The sequence below is a fragment of the Nanorana parkeri genome, unplaced genomic scaffold (genome assembly GCF_000935625.1).
Source record: "Nanorana parkeri isolate BGI_ZX_2015 unplaced genomic scaffold, ASM93562v1 scaffold106, whole genome shotgun sequence".
NCBI lineage: Eukaryota > Metazoa > Chordata > Amphibia > Anura > Dicroglossidae > Nanorana > Nanorana parkeri.
This window is the reverse complement of record NW_017306374.1, coordinates 1852169-1872950: the sequence shown is the minus strand read 5'-3', so window position 1 is coordinate 1872950 and position 20782 is coordinate 1852169. Positions and strand designations below refer to the sequence as shown.

At 40.5% G+C, this 20782-nt stretch overlaps 1 protein-coding gene across 1 annotated transcript in view; it reads left to right on the top strand.

The window, feature by feature from the left end:
* LOC108784279 (cytosolic carboxypeptidase 6-like) overlaps nucleotides 1-20782 on the top strand; it is a 727452-nt gene that overhangs the window by 483381 nt on the left and 223289 nt on the right. Inside the window, exon 5 of the mRNA XM_018553039.1 lies at nucleotides 15394-15508. Coding sequence (XP_018408541.1) covers nucleotides 15394-15508 — 115 coding nt within the window. The remainder of the gene's footprint in view (nucleotides 1-15393; nucleotides 15509-20782) is intronic.

The window sequence follows — 20782 nt, the reverse complement described above, 5'->3', positions numbered from 1 at the left end:
TATCTCTCCAGCAGCTGCAAGTGGAAAAGCTGAAACTTACACAGGGATGAGAAATCGTCCTCCACTCCTCATGTGACAATGCTGGTGCCTCAGTGGGGCTGACTAAATCACATTCTCTCCCATATCTGAAAGCAATGGGTATGTTAGTTAACTTCTCAGGCCCAAAAAAAGAGCGCATGTAAAAAGAAAGTTTATTATACTCAAAGCAAAGCACAGGTTCACTTTAAGGTTATCTGAACAAACAAGATCTTAGAAAAAAACTTTTTTTCAATGATTTGAAGTCAAGACTGTAAAACATTTGCTGAACACAATGCACAATGGGATAATAGTACTCAGGATTCTGGGTAACTTCGGTTTTAATTATCCATCTGCCATAAATTACATTGCTACAATATAACAAGGAGATTCTTTTTGAACACTCAACCCTCTTGTTCATTAAATATGATTCTTCACGTGGCAAAGGTTAAGGGCAGCCGTTCCACTCGGCAACTTCTCTGTTTGTTGATTGGAACTTAATTAATTAAGAATGTCTGTATATTTTGGATTAAACATTTATGGGCATTTATATGCTAATTAAGTAGTACAAACTGTAAACATGCAGAAATATTCATCTGTACATAACTTTGCATCATTTTTTTCCCAGAGATATCAGAGGCTTAATGCAGACTAGTCTCAGGTGGCCCTGAAACTAATTATTTTTTGTTTTCTTCATATCATTTTTTTTTTATCCTTCCCCAAGACAAGAGGGAAGTCAGAAATGGTTTTAATGTTGCTGGTGAATTAAATGTGATGTGATAGGTCTATTAACCAATTGTGTTCCAGGCAATATTATAACAAAAACATGTAAGGAATGCTGGACCTGGTCAAGGTACTGTGCTGATACTCAGTACTCACCACATTCCTCTTAGTGATTACGGTATCTTAGGTAGCCTAGCATCCAGACTAGTTGCAAAAAAGTTGTTGGAGTGCAGTGGGAACGTGGGTCAACACTACCTTTAAAAGGGGTGACTTATTCTAGTGGTGGGCCCTTGTAGAAAACAGTGAGTGTGGTGCCGCAGTCCTGCCTTTGGACTGTGAAGAAACAAAAAGGCCTCCACTGAATCACTGTGATGTACTGCAAAGCCTTCTTAGATTAGAAGGTATCTAATGTCCCATTCTATCACATATCCAAAAAAATGACTTTATTCCTCATTGAAAGATAGTGGGCAGAGCCTTGCAAGTAATTACTTTATACCTCTTGGTAATCTAACGGTACAACTGTATTGTACTAACAGTGACCATGACTCTAATTATGATCTTCTTTATACACCTATCATGTAATCACTAGGAGTTTGAACTTAAATGTTTTTGGACTGACTACTGAATAAACCCTAAAAGTATCTCTTATATTTGGAAGTAATAGGACATTTTGGAGAGGTGGCATATTTTGGCCCTATTTGCCTCCCTTTTGCTGATCATCAACTACAACCAGAGAACACTGTAATTATTTCACAATAAAGAGCATTATATGAATGACCTCGGTGGCACCTGCTTTTTCCAGGCATAAGGGGATCAGCATAACTGTATTTGTATTATTACTACATCATATACAAATATACAGACCATATAGGTGAAGCATTAAGCGTGTATTCTCTGTGGCAGTCCTAAAGAGGTAGATAAATCCATAAAGACATTTTAAGGAAATAATAAATGTAATATGCTGCATACAATAATGGTCTCATAAAGCTACTGTATATATTGTATACCATTTGGGGCTATTCACGACGGAACCGAAGGATCCAGCCGTAGCTTCGGCTGATACTTTGGCTTGCTTTGGCCGCCTGAGTCTTTTGATTCAGTCGAACTGAAGGGCTGCTGTACCGGCTATTCACTATAGCCCGTACAGCAGCCGAGCCGAACACATATGCTTCGGCTTGGCTGAGCTGTAGTGACAGGCGAAGCGTGAAGAAAGGTCGGCCGAAGTCGACCGATCTCCATGCAAGCGACAGCTGGGCGGAGCCAGCCGTGATCTCACAGCTCACTCCACACAGTTGTAATGACATATAAGCGTCCCCAAATGACCTGGAGACGCTGATCTGTCATTGAACAATAACAACTTGGCGGAGCCTGCCTTGACGTCACGGCCGGCTACGCCCAGTTGTTATTCATTGGCCGGGACCTGCTAGAAGACTCTGGCAGGTTTCACCCAATAGGAAACACTTGGGGGTGCTAGCGGTGATGTCACCACTAGCTCCACCCAATTGTTTTTATTTTGACGGCATCTGTCAGATGCTTCATTATGCGGCAGGAGTTTGTCACGTGCAGTCGGGTTGGTGTCTTTTTTTTATTATTTTGTTTTTTTTTGTTATTTTGTTTTTCTTTTCTTTAAATAATTTTTTTAAATTTTTTTTTACATTTTTTAAATAATATTTCAACATTTTTTTTCATTCATTTAACTTTTTTTTTTATTCTGCTCGCTACTTTGGAGGTACCGAGCAGAATAGCTGAGCCAAATGTCGCTCGCCGACATTCGGCTATTCACTTACTGCCGTTTGGCCCCTATGAGAATGGGGGCGAACGGCAGTGAGCGAGCTGCCAGAGCTTCGGCTCAGGCGATCCAGATGTTAAATTGGCTTAGTCGAAACTCCTTCTGCACTTCGGCTCACCCGAACATGCAGAGCATCCGATGTATGGCTGATTTTAGTTGATGTACAGCTGAAATCAGCCTTACAGAGCTGAAGTGAATAGCCGAACAGCGTTCGGATCACTTCTATTCAGCTCAGTTATTCACTCGGCTGCCTTCGGCAGCCAAGTGAATAACCCCCTATATGTTTTCAATATCTATTTTGAATTGTAATATTTTGTAATTATAAAATGTGTTCATTTTTATACAAACAATTATTTTGTGCAATTGACCTTCTTTGGGTGCTATATTCAAAGCCCCCTGTTTCTTCTCATTAGTTATACCATGCCTCACAGTCACATACATACTGTATGGGAAGAATTCAGAATTTGAAAAGCTTTTGTGTGGTAACTCTTCCACAATGTGGCATAGTTGACAATGATGGAGGTCGACTCCAGCCAGGCTTACGTCCAATTGCGCTACATACAAACATTTATTTTTGGTGTCTGGTTTAGAAGGGTGACTAATCTACACATTAGCAGTCTTTCCACTTCAGAAACCGAGGCACAATTTTTATATTTATAGAAATTAACATCTCCGCCACTATAAACTATTGAAACTATTTTGTTTAGATCACTCTTCCTTTTTACATTAGTGTAAGTGATGAATGAATACAATATCCTAGACTTGTAGAAGTCTTCTGTCTGAAAATAATTACCGGTTTTAATATTCCAGCAAGTGAGACTTGCATATTCTCCAGTTATAACCTGTTGGCCTGCTTCTGACCTTTTCTGCCTTTGAATAGTCCTCAGCTCTCTTCAGACTTCCACTTTACGATTTACTGAATTTATAAGAACACTTCACTAAAATATAGAGCTGTTTATAGCCACTTCAAAGGCACGGTTTTGTTCATGTAATAACTAGTGATGGACACTATTTGAAAGTTACAATAGTATTTTTTTAGATAGCAATATGATTCCCTACAGCAGAGTGCAAAGTAAGCTATATAAACAGTAGCATAGTCAATACAAATACATAATACATTTCCACAGTAAACAACAAAATATAGTAAGATAAAGTATTTGCCCACATACCGCTCCAAGCACACTCCTGTGATAGACTACAATCTCACATTTAATTTACTAATTTGTATTGAGATTGTAGTCTGTCATGGTAGTGAGCTTGGAGTGAAAGAGCGAGATGACAACACACACTGGGTCCATGGGGAACAAAAGTAGTCACCCGCCAGAAGGAAGGACAGTGTCAGCACCAATTCAGAGATCATTTTAGGAACTAGATTTGAGGAATAACATATTATTTTACTTTCAAACTCATTTTCAATACTTTTGAAATTTCAGCTTTCATCAAAATTATACCTGGTGATCCTGCCATAGGGGTTCTTGTTCAGGGACTTCCTGTGACAAATGACAACACTCTGTCACAGTTTGATAACTGTGATCCAGCATTGCCATTCTATTACATGAGCTTTCAATGGAGACTACAAGTGGACATTTTAACTTACATTACTCTGGCATGGTGCACTGTTGCCAAACCATGGAACTCGTCCTGAGAAAAAGCATACAGCAATAACTGGAATAAATGTACACAGGAAGTGGAGGATTAATTAAAGCAAATACTGTTGTGGTGTAAATATTGGCAGGCTTTCCATGTGCCAAATTTCCTTTTTTGTAAGATAGATAGATAGATAGATTTTATTTGTCACATACACAATCGTACAAGTATGATATGCAGTGAAATGCTTACACGACTGCAGAGCAGTCGTGACGGCAGCCGACTACACCGGCGCCATCTTTGTAGAGCAGTACGGTGACAAGACGCGGATGTAGAGAGCCTGCAGCTTCTCCTAAAGATGGTCGCAGGATAGCGGAGCTCCGGCACAGCTGAAATCCTAGGGCTGAATCCTTAGCACAGAGGACTCCCATGATACTACCCATGTGTGCCCCTGACCCCAGCGACCGTTGGAGAGAACGAAAATCTAACAAAGGCCCTCGGAAACTTACTGAATTTTTCCGCTCGACGGGCTCGCCGCGGACTCAAGATGGCGCCGGCTCGTCCAGCACCCTGTCCTCTCTGCAACTCTCCGACAGCCGTAACGAGCGGGAGCCGAAAGGAGGTGGGAGCCAGGTGACCGCCAACCCGGCAAAATCCACGCCCAGACTGGACTCTGGGGGAGCGCAGATACGGCCTGGGGAGGGGGACGAGCGGTCTGGCCCTACTGTGCATGTGTGTGAGGAGATGAATAGCACCATTGAGGATTGTCCCACTGCTGATCGCCCCCTGCTGGACACTACCCTAGGGGACGTGCTTGTGTCTCTTGGGTGCTCCCTGCATAGAGATGTGCTTTTTGCTGCTGAGAAGGGATGTTGACGCCCTGGGAGACGGAGTCGTCCACGTCGAGGACAAGATGGGGGATTATGCGGAGGCCCATAACGATCTTCTCGTCTACCAACTGGCACAGTCAGGTTCTCCGTTGGGGATTAATGGCGGTTAAGATTGTACAGCGCTCCTGCACTTGTATCACGCTGCCGTTCAGAGGCGACACCCGGAGACAAGACAAGTCCTATGTGGTGTTACACCAGTATGGTAAAGTGTTATGCAACATTTTCTAATAAAGTCTGAGTGTGTGTGCCAAATTAATGAAGCATGTGTGCCAAAGTTCTAATTTAGAAACTAAAATATACACCATTACCAGAGTGCTGTAAATACTCTAGAGAGGAGGGGCGATAACGATGATCAGCACTGCAGCAAGAGGAGAGGGGGATGTGTATGAACAAACATCGGGGTGCAGTAATACAGGCAGGAGAGGAAAAGGGAAAAATGTAGGATGATCCCAGTGGATTTGCACCAAAATTTTGGCACATGCCCAGTTGCACGCTCAAATCTGGTGCACCACCACCATATGATAAATTAAACAATTGGCATGCACCAGTTTTATTAATTTGGCTCAGTAAGCACTAATTAAGCAGGCATATAGAGAGTGGTGAGTGCTAGTCTTTGTTAATACAGGAGATGAGGATCACTGAAATGCAACGAGGTGAAGACAAATATCTTATTTTAAAATAATTTGTGAATATTTATGGTACATGGTGCTTTACAAAGATAAATGTCATTCAGTTAAGATTTACATCTACTTCAAAGTGGAACTACACTATTGTATCCATTACAGACAAGGAAGGTGCCATCTTAGCCTCTATTTGGATTGCAGTTGCCATGGTGCCGCACATGTGATCAGCTATGACAGCAGCTATATGAGAGCTTGAAAGTTTGACTGAGAGCTAAAATTTGCACACTGGCATTGTTTGCCATCCATTAAAAGTAACTGTTTTGGGAGACATTTAATTGGTGGGTAAAGTTCCTCTGTAAATACTATCGGGGGATTTACTAAAACTGGAGCAGGAAGAATCTGCAGCAGCTGTGCACAATAATCAATCAGCTTCGATCATAAGCTCTTGTTGGCAGTAGCAACCAATCAGCTTCCTGCTTCATCCCGAAAGCTGTACTAGATATAAAAAGAGGAATCGCTACGGTCGCTATGGACAACAAAAGCGACTGTTCCTTCATAAACTGTTGTACATGAGGCCTTTCGTTAGGCACATTTTCTGAGCTGCACCTGTGGCCTAAATTCAACCCTGAAGCCTGTCATATCTCCTCCAAACCCACACGCGCCATGTCTGTCAGGGCAGTGGTTCTTCCCTGTGATCTTCCCACAGCTCAGGACAGGAAAATGCTCTTAAAAATGAGAGGCCTGAAAAGTATCACAAAGCGAAAATCAATATGCAGTCAGAAGGTGCCGTTCAAGCCTGTTTTCACGTATGAGCTGCGGCAGAAAAGGGACTTTCGTAGCTGTCCCCTCAGGGGTAGATGAGGCGCTCTGAGAGACCAGGTTTACATGGAGTTGGCAGTAACTGTCATCTGTCATTGGATTTTGGATCACAAGGGAAGACTTTACACAAGGCGCACAGAGGGGGAGAACAGAAAAGCAAATCTCAAGTGTTTCACACAGATGGGAAAACTACAGGCCATGTTTAGAGAAGGGTGTTGAGGTTTAACACTTGTCTGAGGTCACTTATTAGACTCAATTTGCACTGTTTTTCCCTTTGGCACACACTCTTTCCTGGTTAAAGTGCACCTGTAATTTTGCAGAAAACAATAAGGTGCAAAGGAGGAAGATAGGTAAAAACACTTTTTTAGGCATGCATGATTTAAAAGCAGGGGTTGACAAAAAAGTATGGAATTCGGGAGACAGTTTGTCCATTACAGGAGTCAGCAGGGTATTTTAGGAGCCAGCAGCATTGACAACAACTAGAGGAATCCTCAATCATTGAGTAAGAGATTGGTGTCACTTATTACATTTCTGAGCTGCTGATTTGGAATTAAAGTGTATGTCCAGGCCAAATATTTTTTCTAGTTTTGGACAAAGTAGAGAAAGATAAGAACTCTGGGTTTTACTTATAAATGCAACTTCATTAGAGCAATTTCCTCTCACTTCTTGCTCTGTTGACAATGGTAATGGTTTCACCAACTAGAAAGTAAGGGGAAAAACTGCAAAAAAATCAAAAAATCTGATTAGTCTTCGAGCCCAGTGGCGTCACAAAGGGGGCGCGGGGGGTGGAGCCTGCACCCGGGTGACACCATTGCAGGAGTGACACCAAAATGACAGACAGTCATTTTGGTGTCGACCCCTCTAAAAAGTCGGGCACTCGGTCGTGAACCAAGAGCCCGACAGTGTCAGGAGAGAGGCGTCCACCACCAAGATGGCCGCCAGCAGGCGTCAATCAGATGGCTGCGCACGCGCGATGATGACACGGCGGGTTGTCATCGCTCTGGAGACCGGGTGACACCCGGCCTCAGGGAGCCCCTGTTCTAGCCTTCCCTTATTCTACTAAAAACATTTGTATTTCTATCTGTGCTGCCTTTGTAGATTTACCCTCACTTCCTGTCTGGTGAAACCATTGTCAGCAGGATAGAAATTGAGAGGAAAAAACGAAAAGTTTTTGCTTGATGTACCCATCAAAGCTAGTTCTCCCAGATCCTAATCTCTGAGTACTATTGTGGTAGACATTAAGCCTTAAATTGCATCTTAACCCAAAACTGTATATATTGCAGATTTCCAGTCCTTTGTTGAGATGGCTGCATTAGTTTTCTTTTTTTTCAGGCTGTTCTTCCGTTTCATTTTTACCTGGTAATCGTGAGAATAACACGAGGCAAGAGGCAGCCATGGTTATTATCCATGTTGGACTTCTAACATGTCTGCCTTTGTTCTTCTCTATTAGTTTCAGGGCCATGGGATTAGTAGTTTACAAAAGAACAGTTTTGCTGTCTGCTTAAAGTGACATTAACCACTTGAAGACCAGGTGTTTAGACCCCCTTCCTGGCCAGGCCATTTTTCAGTATTCAGCGCTGCGGTACTTTGACTGACATTTATTCGGTCATGCAACGCTGTACTGAAATGAATTTTATACCATTTTTCGGGGCAGATAGAGCTTTCTTTTGGTGGTATTTAATCACCACTGGGGGTTTTATTTTTTACTATATTCAGGAGAAATTACTGAAATTGTTTTTTTACATTATGTTATAAAACAACTAATATTACCCACTTTTTTGGTAAAATATTAAAGATCGGGTCACATCGGGTAAATAGACACCAAACATGTCAAGCTTAAAAATTGCGCGCACTCGCAAAATCGCAAAAAAATAGCATACCCAAAATTGGTGTTTAAAAGCTTTTACAGCTCATCAGTTTCGTGTTATCAGTGATTGATTATTGATTATTATTGCTCTCACTGCGACGTTCACGGCCATATGTAACATGTGCGGCGTAACAAAATCGTCGTTTTCACAGGTATGCGCACCTGACGCATGTTTACATGCGTGTATGTAGGGGTGGGGACTTTAAAAAAAATTTTTTTGTGGAAACTTTACATTTTTTTTCTATTTTTTTTTTCCCACTGAACTTTATTGCTATCACAGAGGGAGCTAAGAAACTATATGTGATAGCAAAAGAAGTGACATGTCCTCTTTATGGAGACATCAGGGGTCTCAATACAAATTAGCTAACTAAACATGAGATTGTAGTCCATCACAAGTGTGAGCTTTGAGCGGTGACTACTTTACAACACACACAGGGACCATGGGCAACAAAAGTAGCCATCCTCCAGAAGGAAGGACAGTGTCAGCACCAATTCAGAGATGATTTGAGGATCTACAGCCAAGTGATGCACACATATGCTACATTTTTATCACTTTAAAATGAGCATACAGCAAGAGAAGACAAATGTAAGTCAGAATTCCTGAACTGCATACTGTTGATTATGTGTTTAGGTGAAGCACTGAGAACTTGAGGAATACTGAATTAAATTTTACTTGCTTAGAAGAACATTACATCAGAATACAGCATTGTATATCATACAGAGAGAACTTCCTGTATACCATCGATACGTATGCATATGCATAGAGACTAATATTGCACTACAGCGCCATCGACAGATCAAAAGACATAACAGTACATTAGCAAAAGCTGTTGTATTTCCAACCACGTACTTGTTCTTTTCTCAATGGCTGTTGAAGCCTGATGGTCAGCATAGCAGCACTTTCAGGAGAAGATTAGCAATGACAGCCCCCACTCTTCCAAAATGGCAGGAGAAGACAGCAGCGTATGTAAAATAGGCTGACGGGGGACGCAGCGTGGTCACAGACATGGTGAGGGCCACTCAGGCAGGACCCCAGAGGAGAGCAGTCTCTAGGGCCCAAATTCCGGAGCTGGCTTTTTGCCCTGCTTTATTGAATTAGCCAAATGGTGTGTTATCCTTTATCTGCATTTGTTAAGAGCTGAAACTCCTCTGTTTGATATACACACAAGAAAGGAGCTCAGGCACAACATGGTAGAGTTGTTATGACAACAGAACATTCTCCGGCTCGCAGAGAGCAGACACAGCCATCACTGATCTTATATTCTAAAATGTCACCTTGATACGCCGTTCCGCTGTGATTTAATACTGAATCTAAATGCCATCAGATTGTGGCTAAAAGAGACTGCCACTTTAAAAAGGCAATTTGGGCGCACTAGTAAAAGAATAATATCCTTCTGCAAATAAAAGGTTAGTCAGCATTAATGTGAAATAATGACTGTGTGTTGGCTCTGGCCTGTGTACAGCGGAATATATTAGTTACTGCTGCTGGGAATTCTTTAGAATACAAATACTCCTATTTATTAATAGTTTCTCATAAGGAATAGTAGAAGAGTTCACATAAATGCATTTATTATCTCTTTGCAGGGAGAACATTAGAAAAAACATTGCCACCACAGGCTTTCTCTCTCTCTCTTCTTCAATCGACTGTTTATTTAAATACACTGCGCAAAGGGCTACAAATTGATAACATCCAATCGGAAATCTTCTTTTTGCGGGGTAGGATTGGTTGATGGAAACCTGTGTCTGACTGGATGCTTTAGATGATTTGCTCCTAGCAACCGGTGACGTCAGTGAGCTGGGCAGTGACCACTGACCTCAGTGACCTGCGCTGTTGTTGTGCTGATTTGTCAGTCCTTCTGGTGGACACCTGACCGCGCTGTCAGTGGCTCTGTCCAGCATCCCATCCAGCTCTCTGACGGAGCTAGTCAGTGGGACACAAACCATAGTGTCCCTGTCCGCTCCTGTCACGTTAGTGAGCTGGGCGGGAAGCAACCGCCTGAGGCTGCTTCATGGTAGGGTTGGCCCTACATACAGCTTGTGGTATATGATCTGTTTTACAATAAAAATGAATTTTTCATTTTGCTGCAGGATGTATCACATGCATCAGCTAAATGTAACACATGCACGCTGTCCCAACATTTTTTGTTATATTGGAACGTAAAATATAATCATCACCATAAAATCACTGGTTTTAGCAGGGAACTCTGGGAGGTGTTTCCCTGTGTCATCACTAATGCAAGACCATATTTGGTATAAGTCTAAGTATTGCAATTACATCATTAGGAGCCAGTTCTGTGGAGAGGTGGAGGGGGAAGTATCCCAAAGTGTGCACAGGCTGGTAATTTTTCTTAAAAAAGGAAGACAAACACACGTTTCAGCACTATATAACGCTTTAGCAGGGAAATGTACTCGCCGGTTTAAAAGCTACTTTTACATTTAACTGTCCACATTTGCTTGGTACCCAGTTACCTTATTATAAATAGGGTAAATATGGGCATGAAATGCCAGGAAAATGTGAACAGATGTCAGAAGGGCAAAAAGGTTATAACAAAAAGTTTACTGGGAAATTAGCAAGCTAATTCTTTATGAATACAGCCCTTTACGTGTCCACTAGGCAGCACATAGTGGTTGGAGCTTCTGCCTTGGTTTCTTGTGGGTACTCTGGTTTTCTCCCACACTCCAAAGACATGCTGGTAGGTTAATTGGCTCCTGTCTAAATTTGCCCTTGTATGTATGCATGTGAGATTGTAAGCTCCTTGAGGGCAGGGACTGATATGAATGTGCACTAAGTAAAGCGCTGCAGAAAGTGTCGGTGCTTTATAACTACCTGTAATAAATAAATAAGTGTCCATTTCTATGAGCTGTCTTTTAGGAAGGTGCAAAAAATAATCACTTGAGGTGGAGATAAAATAATGATTCAGGAGACATATGGTCTTGCAGTGGTAAACAGTGATCATCATCATATATCTAAAAACTCCACACTTTTGTGATATTTATGAGGATAAAGAGAACATTTTATTAGAAAAGTATGATGGAATAAAATAAGAACACAATTAAAATAACTCCTGTAATCAAAAGTAAATGGATTACAATATACTGTATAATAGCAGACCCAAAGGCGCCTACACATTCTGTGCATGTAGTTATCTTTAAAACTATCTTTAAAACTAGTCTTGCACTGAATGCAAACCAGGGCTGACTGTATAAGTACAGAGATCTACCACACTCCATGTCTGCAATGTTCCACAATGTGCAGGCAGGTAGAAAAAACGACCTATTCCAGTAGTGTTTTATTTAAACAATGTCAAGGTTTGCTTTAAAGGCTAAGTCCGCTCAAAACTTATTACTAATAGGAGTTCAGCTGTGAAACAGTGAAAGTCTTTGAAGCCAATTGTTGATTCAACACACCGATAGAGTACTTTGACCATTCACTAAAAGCCTTTAGCTACTTTTTGCAATTCTTTGAATGACACTCTGTGCAGTGACTTACATTTGACAGTTCTACTGATCCTCATGCGTGGGGAGAAAGGTTGGCATACATAGGAGGACTCAGATGGTCAAAATATTAGTGCAACATGATGGCTGATGGCTCACACTTGGCTACATCCATTGGCCATATTACAGGAGCTCCTCTAAAACATACAATTGTAAACTACTTTTTGCCTTGCTAACTGATTTCCGCAGTCCAGTCAAAGGATAGAATTGTTTCCTCCTACCTTCTTAGCTCACACTGCCACAAAGGGAATCCTACCATCCTTAGGAATGCTAACATCCCCTTAAAAACCTATAGAGCAATAATGGAATCAAGCTTACTTAGAAGTTTACTCATTCTCAAAAACAAGGAAAAGAGAAAATTGGAAATAAGTTATATTTAGATCTCTAAACAGCTCTCCATTAGTAACTACAGAACCGTATTTAGACCAGAACTTGTCAATAACCTTATAATTAATTTATTTGTTGAAACAGTGTATTTTTTCATAACTTTACTATGTTTTCTATACAATATGCTTTTCATGAACAAGTTAACAATCCTTATGATGTGTCTGTAGCATTGCAGTCTGTTGAGCATTACTGGGCAGAAACATTATACCCTACCTAAACAATGCATAATACCTGATAAAGTTAAAAAATCTGTAACTACAATATCTGTACAATAGTAAATACCCCGGTGGCCCTCTTTCTTCTGTAGGTCCCTGAGCAGTGGCACAGTCTGCATGTTTCTACTTACTGCCATTTATGGACAGAGTTCCGGAACTTTCTTGGCAGGCTATGTTTCTTAGTTGTTAGTTCAGTCAACAGCTGACAAGAGATGACTTTCCATTTCGGCTTAAGACACTGATGACTTAGAATGAATTGCTTGTGGTGGTCTGCAGTGTACACAACACATTACAGAACAGTCTGCCCTGTTTTCCCCAGTCCCCTTCTAATTGGCAGACCAATTAATCCGCTCATCTGTGAGCAGATAATGTATTACGCTAACTACCTTCCATTTGCCGGAGCCATTCTCCGAGGTAACATAACCGTGGTCTTGTTTATCTCTTGCCCTGATACACACTACAACGCCTCGGCAGTATCAAAGGTCAATTAGTGGACAAATTAAGCTATTATTAGCCTCTAACGAGGGTGACTGGCATCATTACCCTTCCTGTTTACCAGCAAACTGTTATTTTAATACAAGGAGCAACTAATAAATTAGGGCATCTGCTGCATCTCTCAGTCTGCTATGTGGAAATTATATTATAGGGGCGCCACCAGCTGCCAAATTCCTAACCTTGCTGTAATGAGGGGCAATGATACGTACGTAGTTGATTACACACGCAATGTGATATGGCCTTGACTGACTGAGCAAAACATCTTGGGAAAACAGAGTCTGTGTTAGTTAGAGGTGTGTGTACATTTTCTGCAAAATTAGGTTTCACTTCACATTTTAGTTGGGTACATTTAAAGCAAAGCTGCACCTAAAATAGAATGTGTTGTTGGTGTAAGCAGTGTGAAGCAGGGCTTGATCCCACTGTTGAGCTCTATGAGACATTAGCAGAGAAGCTTCCTTCCACCCAACTGTGAATAGCTTTATAGCTGAGCCTCTGGGGTCAGTGTTCGAAGTTCTCTTCATATTCATATAAGGACACACAAAATCTTGCATTGCTTAGCCTCTAGTGGATTCTCCAAAGGCATACATAGAGATATGTAAGAACAGCTCTTACCAATCACAACTTAGGTTCCTACCTGAGGTGTATTTAAAGCCACGCATTTTTGGATAGATTAGGGAAAGGTTACTGGCTGGTTTTCATTGCTGACTGTGTCCCAGCTGGGGAGATTCAACCTCTCTATTTGTCTAGGTCAGGGGTGAGGAACCTCCGGCCATCCAGCTGTGGCGAAAACTACAAATCCCATGATGCATCTATCTCTGGGAGTGTGCATGTGGCTGTTAGAATCTTGCAATGCCTCATGGAATTTGTAGTTTTACCACAGCTGGAGGTTCCCCACCCCTGGTCTAGGTGACCACTGTCCCCATTACTGACAATTAGAGAAAATTCAATTGAGAGAAAAAAGTGATACCTCCTCATGTATCACTTGCCCTCAGGGACAGGACCCTCCTTACCATCTTGTCTTGAATTGCATTGTGATTTCGATGTTTTCCTTATATTGTAAAGTGCTGCACAAACTGTTGGCGCTATTTAAATCCTGTATAATAATAATAATAATAATAATTCAAAATGTTAAGTAGTCACTTGAATAGGAATAGCGGGAAAATCTTCTAATGGAAACACATGTTTTCGTGACAATTAACTAACTAAAAATTGATTTCCCCTCACTTTGGAGAGGTTTTCCTGATCTCCTGTTGTGCCTCTGAGACAGGAAGTGAAGAAAAGTCTCCCCAATATGACATAGGCAGCAAAAATATAATGGGGTTGTAACCCTTCATTACTCTTTTAAAACCAAAAAGGGCTTTAGGTATACTTTAAGGTTGTCTCCTCTGGGGTTTTAAACTCTAAGACCTGGTAGAGGAATACATCTTGAGGTATTAACTCTATCCAAAACAGCAGATATGTGCTTTGGTGCAGTTCTACTTTAGGCTTTCAGATGGTGGTTGGATCTGGGGTCTCAGCTTGACTACCTATCTATTATTATTTCATCAATAGTTATGTTAGTATGCACACTCCTATTTCCCAAGAAAAACTTTAATCGTAACCTAACCATTGATCCTAAACCTAACCCCTAATTTGAGGTCTAAACCTCAAAATAATCTCCAAAATTTGACTATTAAAACAGAACTCTGTTGCTATGGCTATAGTTATGTCATTGTACCTATGATATATTGCCAGCAGGCAGACTGTATGTACTTTTGGAACTTAATGAAAATAGAAAGTATCCATATTAAAGACAGGTAACTACTATATTTATAAGAAGGTCAATAACTGGCAGCTCAGGTGTCTCTCTCAGTACAGAGTTTATATTTAAACTGCTACCTGGAACAAGTGGTTTATACAGTTAGGAAAAAGGCCTTCTCTACAAGGAATCTTCTTCTCTACTTTTTAATTGTGCGCCAGGGTTGCTTTAAGACTGGGGCAGCTCTAGGGCACATCATCTATATGTGTTACATCAATAAAGTTTGCTAGATTTCTGTCAGGGTTTTATTGCTGTGTGTTTCCCATTAAGGAGATTTCCATTTCTTTTTCTGCCCTGGTGATGATTTACAACTGGAAATAACTTTTGTACACAATTTAGGCTGGATTCACACCTGTCTGATATGGTGCATTGTGTTAACAGTAGTGCATTACCTCGCTGCAGTGCAGGTGCGTTGGCTAGGTACATGGGTTGCTATTCGAAATGAATGCCACCGCAGCACACCAATGTGCAAAATATGCATAACGTGCATTGCCTTGTAATGTAGTAACGCAAACTCCTTAACATGTGTGTTACAGCAACACACAGGTGTGAACCCATCCTAAAAAGGGGATGTTATATGATGTTGTCTTTAAAGAAACCACCATATTGTAATAAAAATGTTGGTAACTTAAATAATTATTTACTGCTACATACAGTTGTGCCTGATCATTTCTTTTTTTTTCCCCACAGGCATCCTTGGTTTCCTTGTTAGTCAGCATCCCATTGCCAGAGTTCTGCGAGATCACCTGATATTTAAAATTGCACCTATGCTTAATCCAGATGGAGTGTACTTGGGAAACTACAGGTATGATTTGAAGCCTGTAACTGTGATGTCTGGTAAACTGTGCACTTATAAGAGATCAGATATAGCCATTGCTGAGCCATAAAGGAAAGGACATACAAAATATGTATCAACTAACATTACCTCGCATTAGAAGAGCCACTCATTCAACTACCTCAGATTGCTGTACCCCTTAACCCATCAGTAGGGATGGGGTTTGGAGTTCGCCACTATCATCTGTTCAAGGTAAATATATGACCCATTCCATATCCGTGATTCCAGCAAATCTGTGCAGATTCATCCAGGAGAATTTTTTTGGAAAATGTAACACATTGCATGGCCTCCACTAAACTATGGCCAGCAGGCTTAGACGGACAAAAGAGGGAGCTTTTGGATAAGCCAGCCTCCTCAAAATAGGGGGAACAAAGTAGGGCCACAATGTCAGGGTAATAAAAGCTGCTGCAAGCAAAGGATAGAGAAAGTTGACAAATTGCATTGGGAGATATTAAGGTCTGTTAGGAAACTGTACTGTAATTCTGATATCTTGTTCTTTGGGCAATCAACCCCTTTGCTGCTTTGCTGTTGTTGTTGTTATTATTGGTGGCTTTCTTGTCTTCAAATTGATTTTGTGGTTCATTTAAGGTCAGTGGTTAGTTTTACCTGCTGTCTTGTCCAGTACAAACACTTTTTTTCTGCTGTAAGGCTTCCCTTAAAAATGCTGCACGCTAATGCGATTTTTAGAGGGTAAAGGTCCATCTTAATAGTAGTAAAACACCCGCCTGTCTCTTTCTCTGGTACATTTCAGCCAATTCTCCCTCAATAAAATTGTCCTGCTGCTGACTAACTTTACACTGTTTTGTCATCTACGGTTTCTTAATTCTTAATCTGAGTTTGATAGAACTACTGTCCAATTTCTATTTGCCAGTCAAAGTGGACCTATTACAATTTGATAAAATAGTATGTTTTGCTGCTAAAACTTTTCCTGAGAGCTTTAAGGAGGAATTGCTCAAGAGTGCATGCAACAAGGTCAGCAAGGATTTGTTTTAAAGCTCATTTTCTGCTTCTTAAGAATATGTATATATCTTATTGTCCACATCCTGGCCACATTTACACATTTAAAGGGAACTTGTCATGAACCTCCAGTGCTGGTCTCCTTCTAAAAATGATAAATGCCAGGCTGTCAAACTGATCCTCTAGCATCAGTACATTCTGAATCATTGTACTGGAAAAAGTATGCAGATTAGGAATGCAAACTTCACTTGCTTCATACTTGTTCGGAATCAGTGACTTACAAATTGAAAAGCAATATTACTTTCATGACAGGTTTTCTTTTGAAACTCTCCAGTTTCAAAATGTACACTTCCCCGCAGCAGACAAATGGTTAATAATAAATCCCCCAAGTAGATTTATTAATTGGGGATTTGACTCAAGCGCTTAACACGGAATGGCCTCTGAAGCCAAATCAGCTATAGATTATTCATTTCTTGCCTGGAAAGTAACAAATGACTTTTCCGTTTCCAACCGAGAAATCTCATGGTCATTGCTTGAATTCATTTAGCACGAAGAAAGCGAAGCATTTATCACAGAGCAAATTCCCAAAGTCACCAAACAGAGAAAGTTTGAGCTTTACGCTTGTGAAAGTTCTCTACGCGGACAGCTCTGCAATTCAGAGCCGCCAATGAGCTGCTGACAAGTGAGGTTTCAGTTGATTCAAAAGGAGTCTTTAAAGACCAGTAAGACATAAGTGACTTTTATGTGAAAGAACTAAAGCTACGAATGTGGAGGAAAAGTTTGGAAAACTGAATCAAACCTGAGAGTTAGCTGTGTTAAATGTTTATTTCCCAAAGTTCTAACATCAAAATAATGCATTCTGTTCCACCTGCTCATACCTGGGAACCTTAGAAATACTCCAAGGACCCCAGTTATAAAGCAGCAGCTAAATTATGTTACTGCTTTTTCGCAAATCTGCATTGCACTCTGCTTGCTTCAGGACTCTGACATGTCTGCTGACATGATATCTGTTGGCAGAGCGTGGCCAGCCAAATTTGTGTCCTTTGGCTGGAGACCCCCCTCACCTGTTATAGCTTGATTTTATATAGTTTCGATTTGTACTGTAGGCAAGGTGTGTAGCACTACCACACTGATAATGATATACTAGATTGTAAGCTCTCACAAGCAGCACCCTCCTAACCCTATTGTATTGAAATGGTATTGTAACTGTACTGTCTCCCCCATTTTGTAAAGCGCTGCGCAAACTGTTGGCGCTATATAAATCCTGTATAATATTAATAATGATAATAATAATAATAATAATAATATTTCGCTTGAGCTACTAAGGGGACCTTGGTGGGGATAGGGGGCGGAGGTTAAGGAGAGAGATAACTGGCTGAATTATTAGTGTGCGTGTAAATGTTTTCCCAAAGATTGTTGTTTCCATTTGTTATCAATGCATGCAGCAATTTAATCAAATACAATAACTAAAATCCCTTTAGGAAAGGTTAGACTATGAGTAATTGAAGCCACAGCTTTTGTTGTTTTCATAAGTAATGCTTTTTTTTTTGACAGACCTAACTCTGAGACAGATGATGATGATAAAGTGCTAAAAGTAGTTGTCATTGGACATAGAAATAGTCTTAGTGGGAAAGGCATCAGATATAGGGGGGTCATATTGAAGAAGATAATCCATTAAGATATATCAGCTAACAGATAAAATTACCCAGAGGCAGGATAGCTCTGGATAGTTGATGCCGCCCTGGCTTTTGCTGTCAGGTTTTCTAGGACAGGTTTAGCTGTTGGAGATTTAAAAACAACAGACATGTTTCACGGGGATCTGTAGTCTAGATTTTTTTTTATCCACATCACCAGGTAATATATCTATAGCTGTGTGCAACTGGGGAAAGCAGAGGCTACGCTATGGCTGTTCAAGAACAAATTTGAAAACTTCAGGTATTACAGGTGAAACTCGAATAATTTGAATATAGGGCAAAGTTAATTTATTTCACTAATGCAACTTAAAAGGTGAAACTAATATATGAGATAGACTCATTACATGCAAAGCAAGATAATTCAAGCCGTGATTTGTCATAATTGTGATGATTATGGCTTACAGCTCATGAAAACCCCAAGAACCCCAAATCCACAACCTCAAAAAAGTAGATTATTACATGCAATCAATAAAACAAGGATTGTACATAGAACAATATCGTACCTCTGAAAAGTACAAGCATGCATATGCACTCAGTACTTGGTTTGTGCCCCTTTTGCAGCACTTACTGCAATTACTTTTGCACAATATTCTAATTATTCGAGTTTCACCTGTATACTGTAATACATTATCACACTCTTTGCCATCTCACACTCACCAGGCCAACATAGTGATGTAATCACTGCCATTCCAATTAGTAGATTCAAACTTTAGAAGCTTATGAAAAGAGCAGAGAGCCTTGTTTCCCAGCAAGAATAACCAGATTGCCCCTGCCCTGTACACTCATATAACAGGTAACAAAACATGCTTCCTGGAGTTCTCCTCCACTATGTCCTCAATACAGAAGAACACCCATCTCTAAGGGCAATATTATACAGGTAAGGAAATGCTACGCCAGGCTGTATAACAACCAGTTAGCCTAGAGGACAGAAGCATGTATGGCATGTATCCACCATCAAATAGCCTGCTGGTTATACTCCTACATTGTTTAAGTGTGTCTCATGGAAAGTGACGTTGGTCAGAACATTTGCCCTTAGGCAAACTGACACACACAGTTGGTAGAGATTTTTGCTATAGCCAGAAGAGCTTCTGATCACATTAGAATAGCCATCTCGGCTTTGAAAAAACAGAAGCTCATCCATGTCAAAATTGGATCTACAATCCTGTAAATACTGCTTAGACAAATCACCTCTATTTGTTATTGAAGTTCTCTCATTGTCATGAGTGAATGAGGGTGGGATATGTAAGGTTTCTAAAGATATGTAAGGTTTCTAAACTTATTTATTTGCCACCATGAATTGAATGCAAGAATTTACAGCCACTCGCAAGTATTCCTGGAAATTGTCCCCTTCCCAACACCCTTGCCTTGGTACTGGTCAATGAGATCACCCACCACTCTAAAGGATCTATAGCAAGACACATTAGACTGGAAGGACAGTCCATGGCTAGACTTGTAGGGTTCCTGAGGATCTACATCAGATGAGTACAGATATGTGCAAATACCTGTAGGTTGACTCTAACTTTATGACACATTTACTTTAACTCCAGCTTAGGCTGAAGTGGAGACCTTCTATACAGTCTGACTTGAGAACTAGGGGCTATTTTAGTGCCCTTACATGAGTTTAAAGATTAGCACTTGATTTCCTTGTCTAAGATTTCTGTTTAGAAGCATCACACTAATTATTTTACATTTCAGATGTTGCCTTTCAATTAATGGCTCCTGCTCATTTAGATGCTCTATTCATCACGAAGGTAGACATAATACAGAGCAAAAGGTCCCTCACACAGCTAGAAAAGAGCAGCATAGTTGAGAGGATTTATCAGACAAGGTTAGCTGTAGCTTGGAAAAACCTGTGTAATATGTTGAAGGTCACTTGGAAACGCCACTGGTAGCACAATCACCTATTATATCACTAATCTATACGGAAGCCATTTCACAGCCAGCTGGGAAACACCTAAGGCTAGTCCCTGTCATACCATCACTGTAACTCTTATTTTTATCTGAATTGCACTTCTGGTCTTAACTAAGTTGATTTTGGCTGATATGATTACAATAGAAATTTTCAAACTGGCACTAGAAAGGAAAGAATTATAATGTTGTGGTGGCTGTGGGCAATGCCTACATACATTTCTATAGGGAGATATCTGCTTAGGAGCATAGAGGTGTGGGGCACGTGCGTTCACAAAGCTGATGTTTTCCAGTGCTGAGATACACTGGTCTGTGGTTTCCCACAGACCTGTAACAATATCTTAGGACATTTATTGTTCTAGAACCTAGACAATTTAACCAGTCAGGTTATGATAAGGAGCCAACAGGAACAGCAAAACATTCACATAATATACAGAGATGTACAGTAGTCACTTCTTTAAAATAGAAGTTATTTACATGGTATCATTTCCATAACACATCATAAACAAAGACCAAAAAAAAAGAACCAAGTGATGTATTCCTCATGTAATGACAGTGGGAGAATCCATTCAAATCCCAGTGTTCTAGTGGTCATCTATACATCCAGGGCTGTCGGTTTATACCACAAAGAAAGGATAACATATCGAGCAATGTATCCAAATTACAAACTGCTGTTTCGATTTTG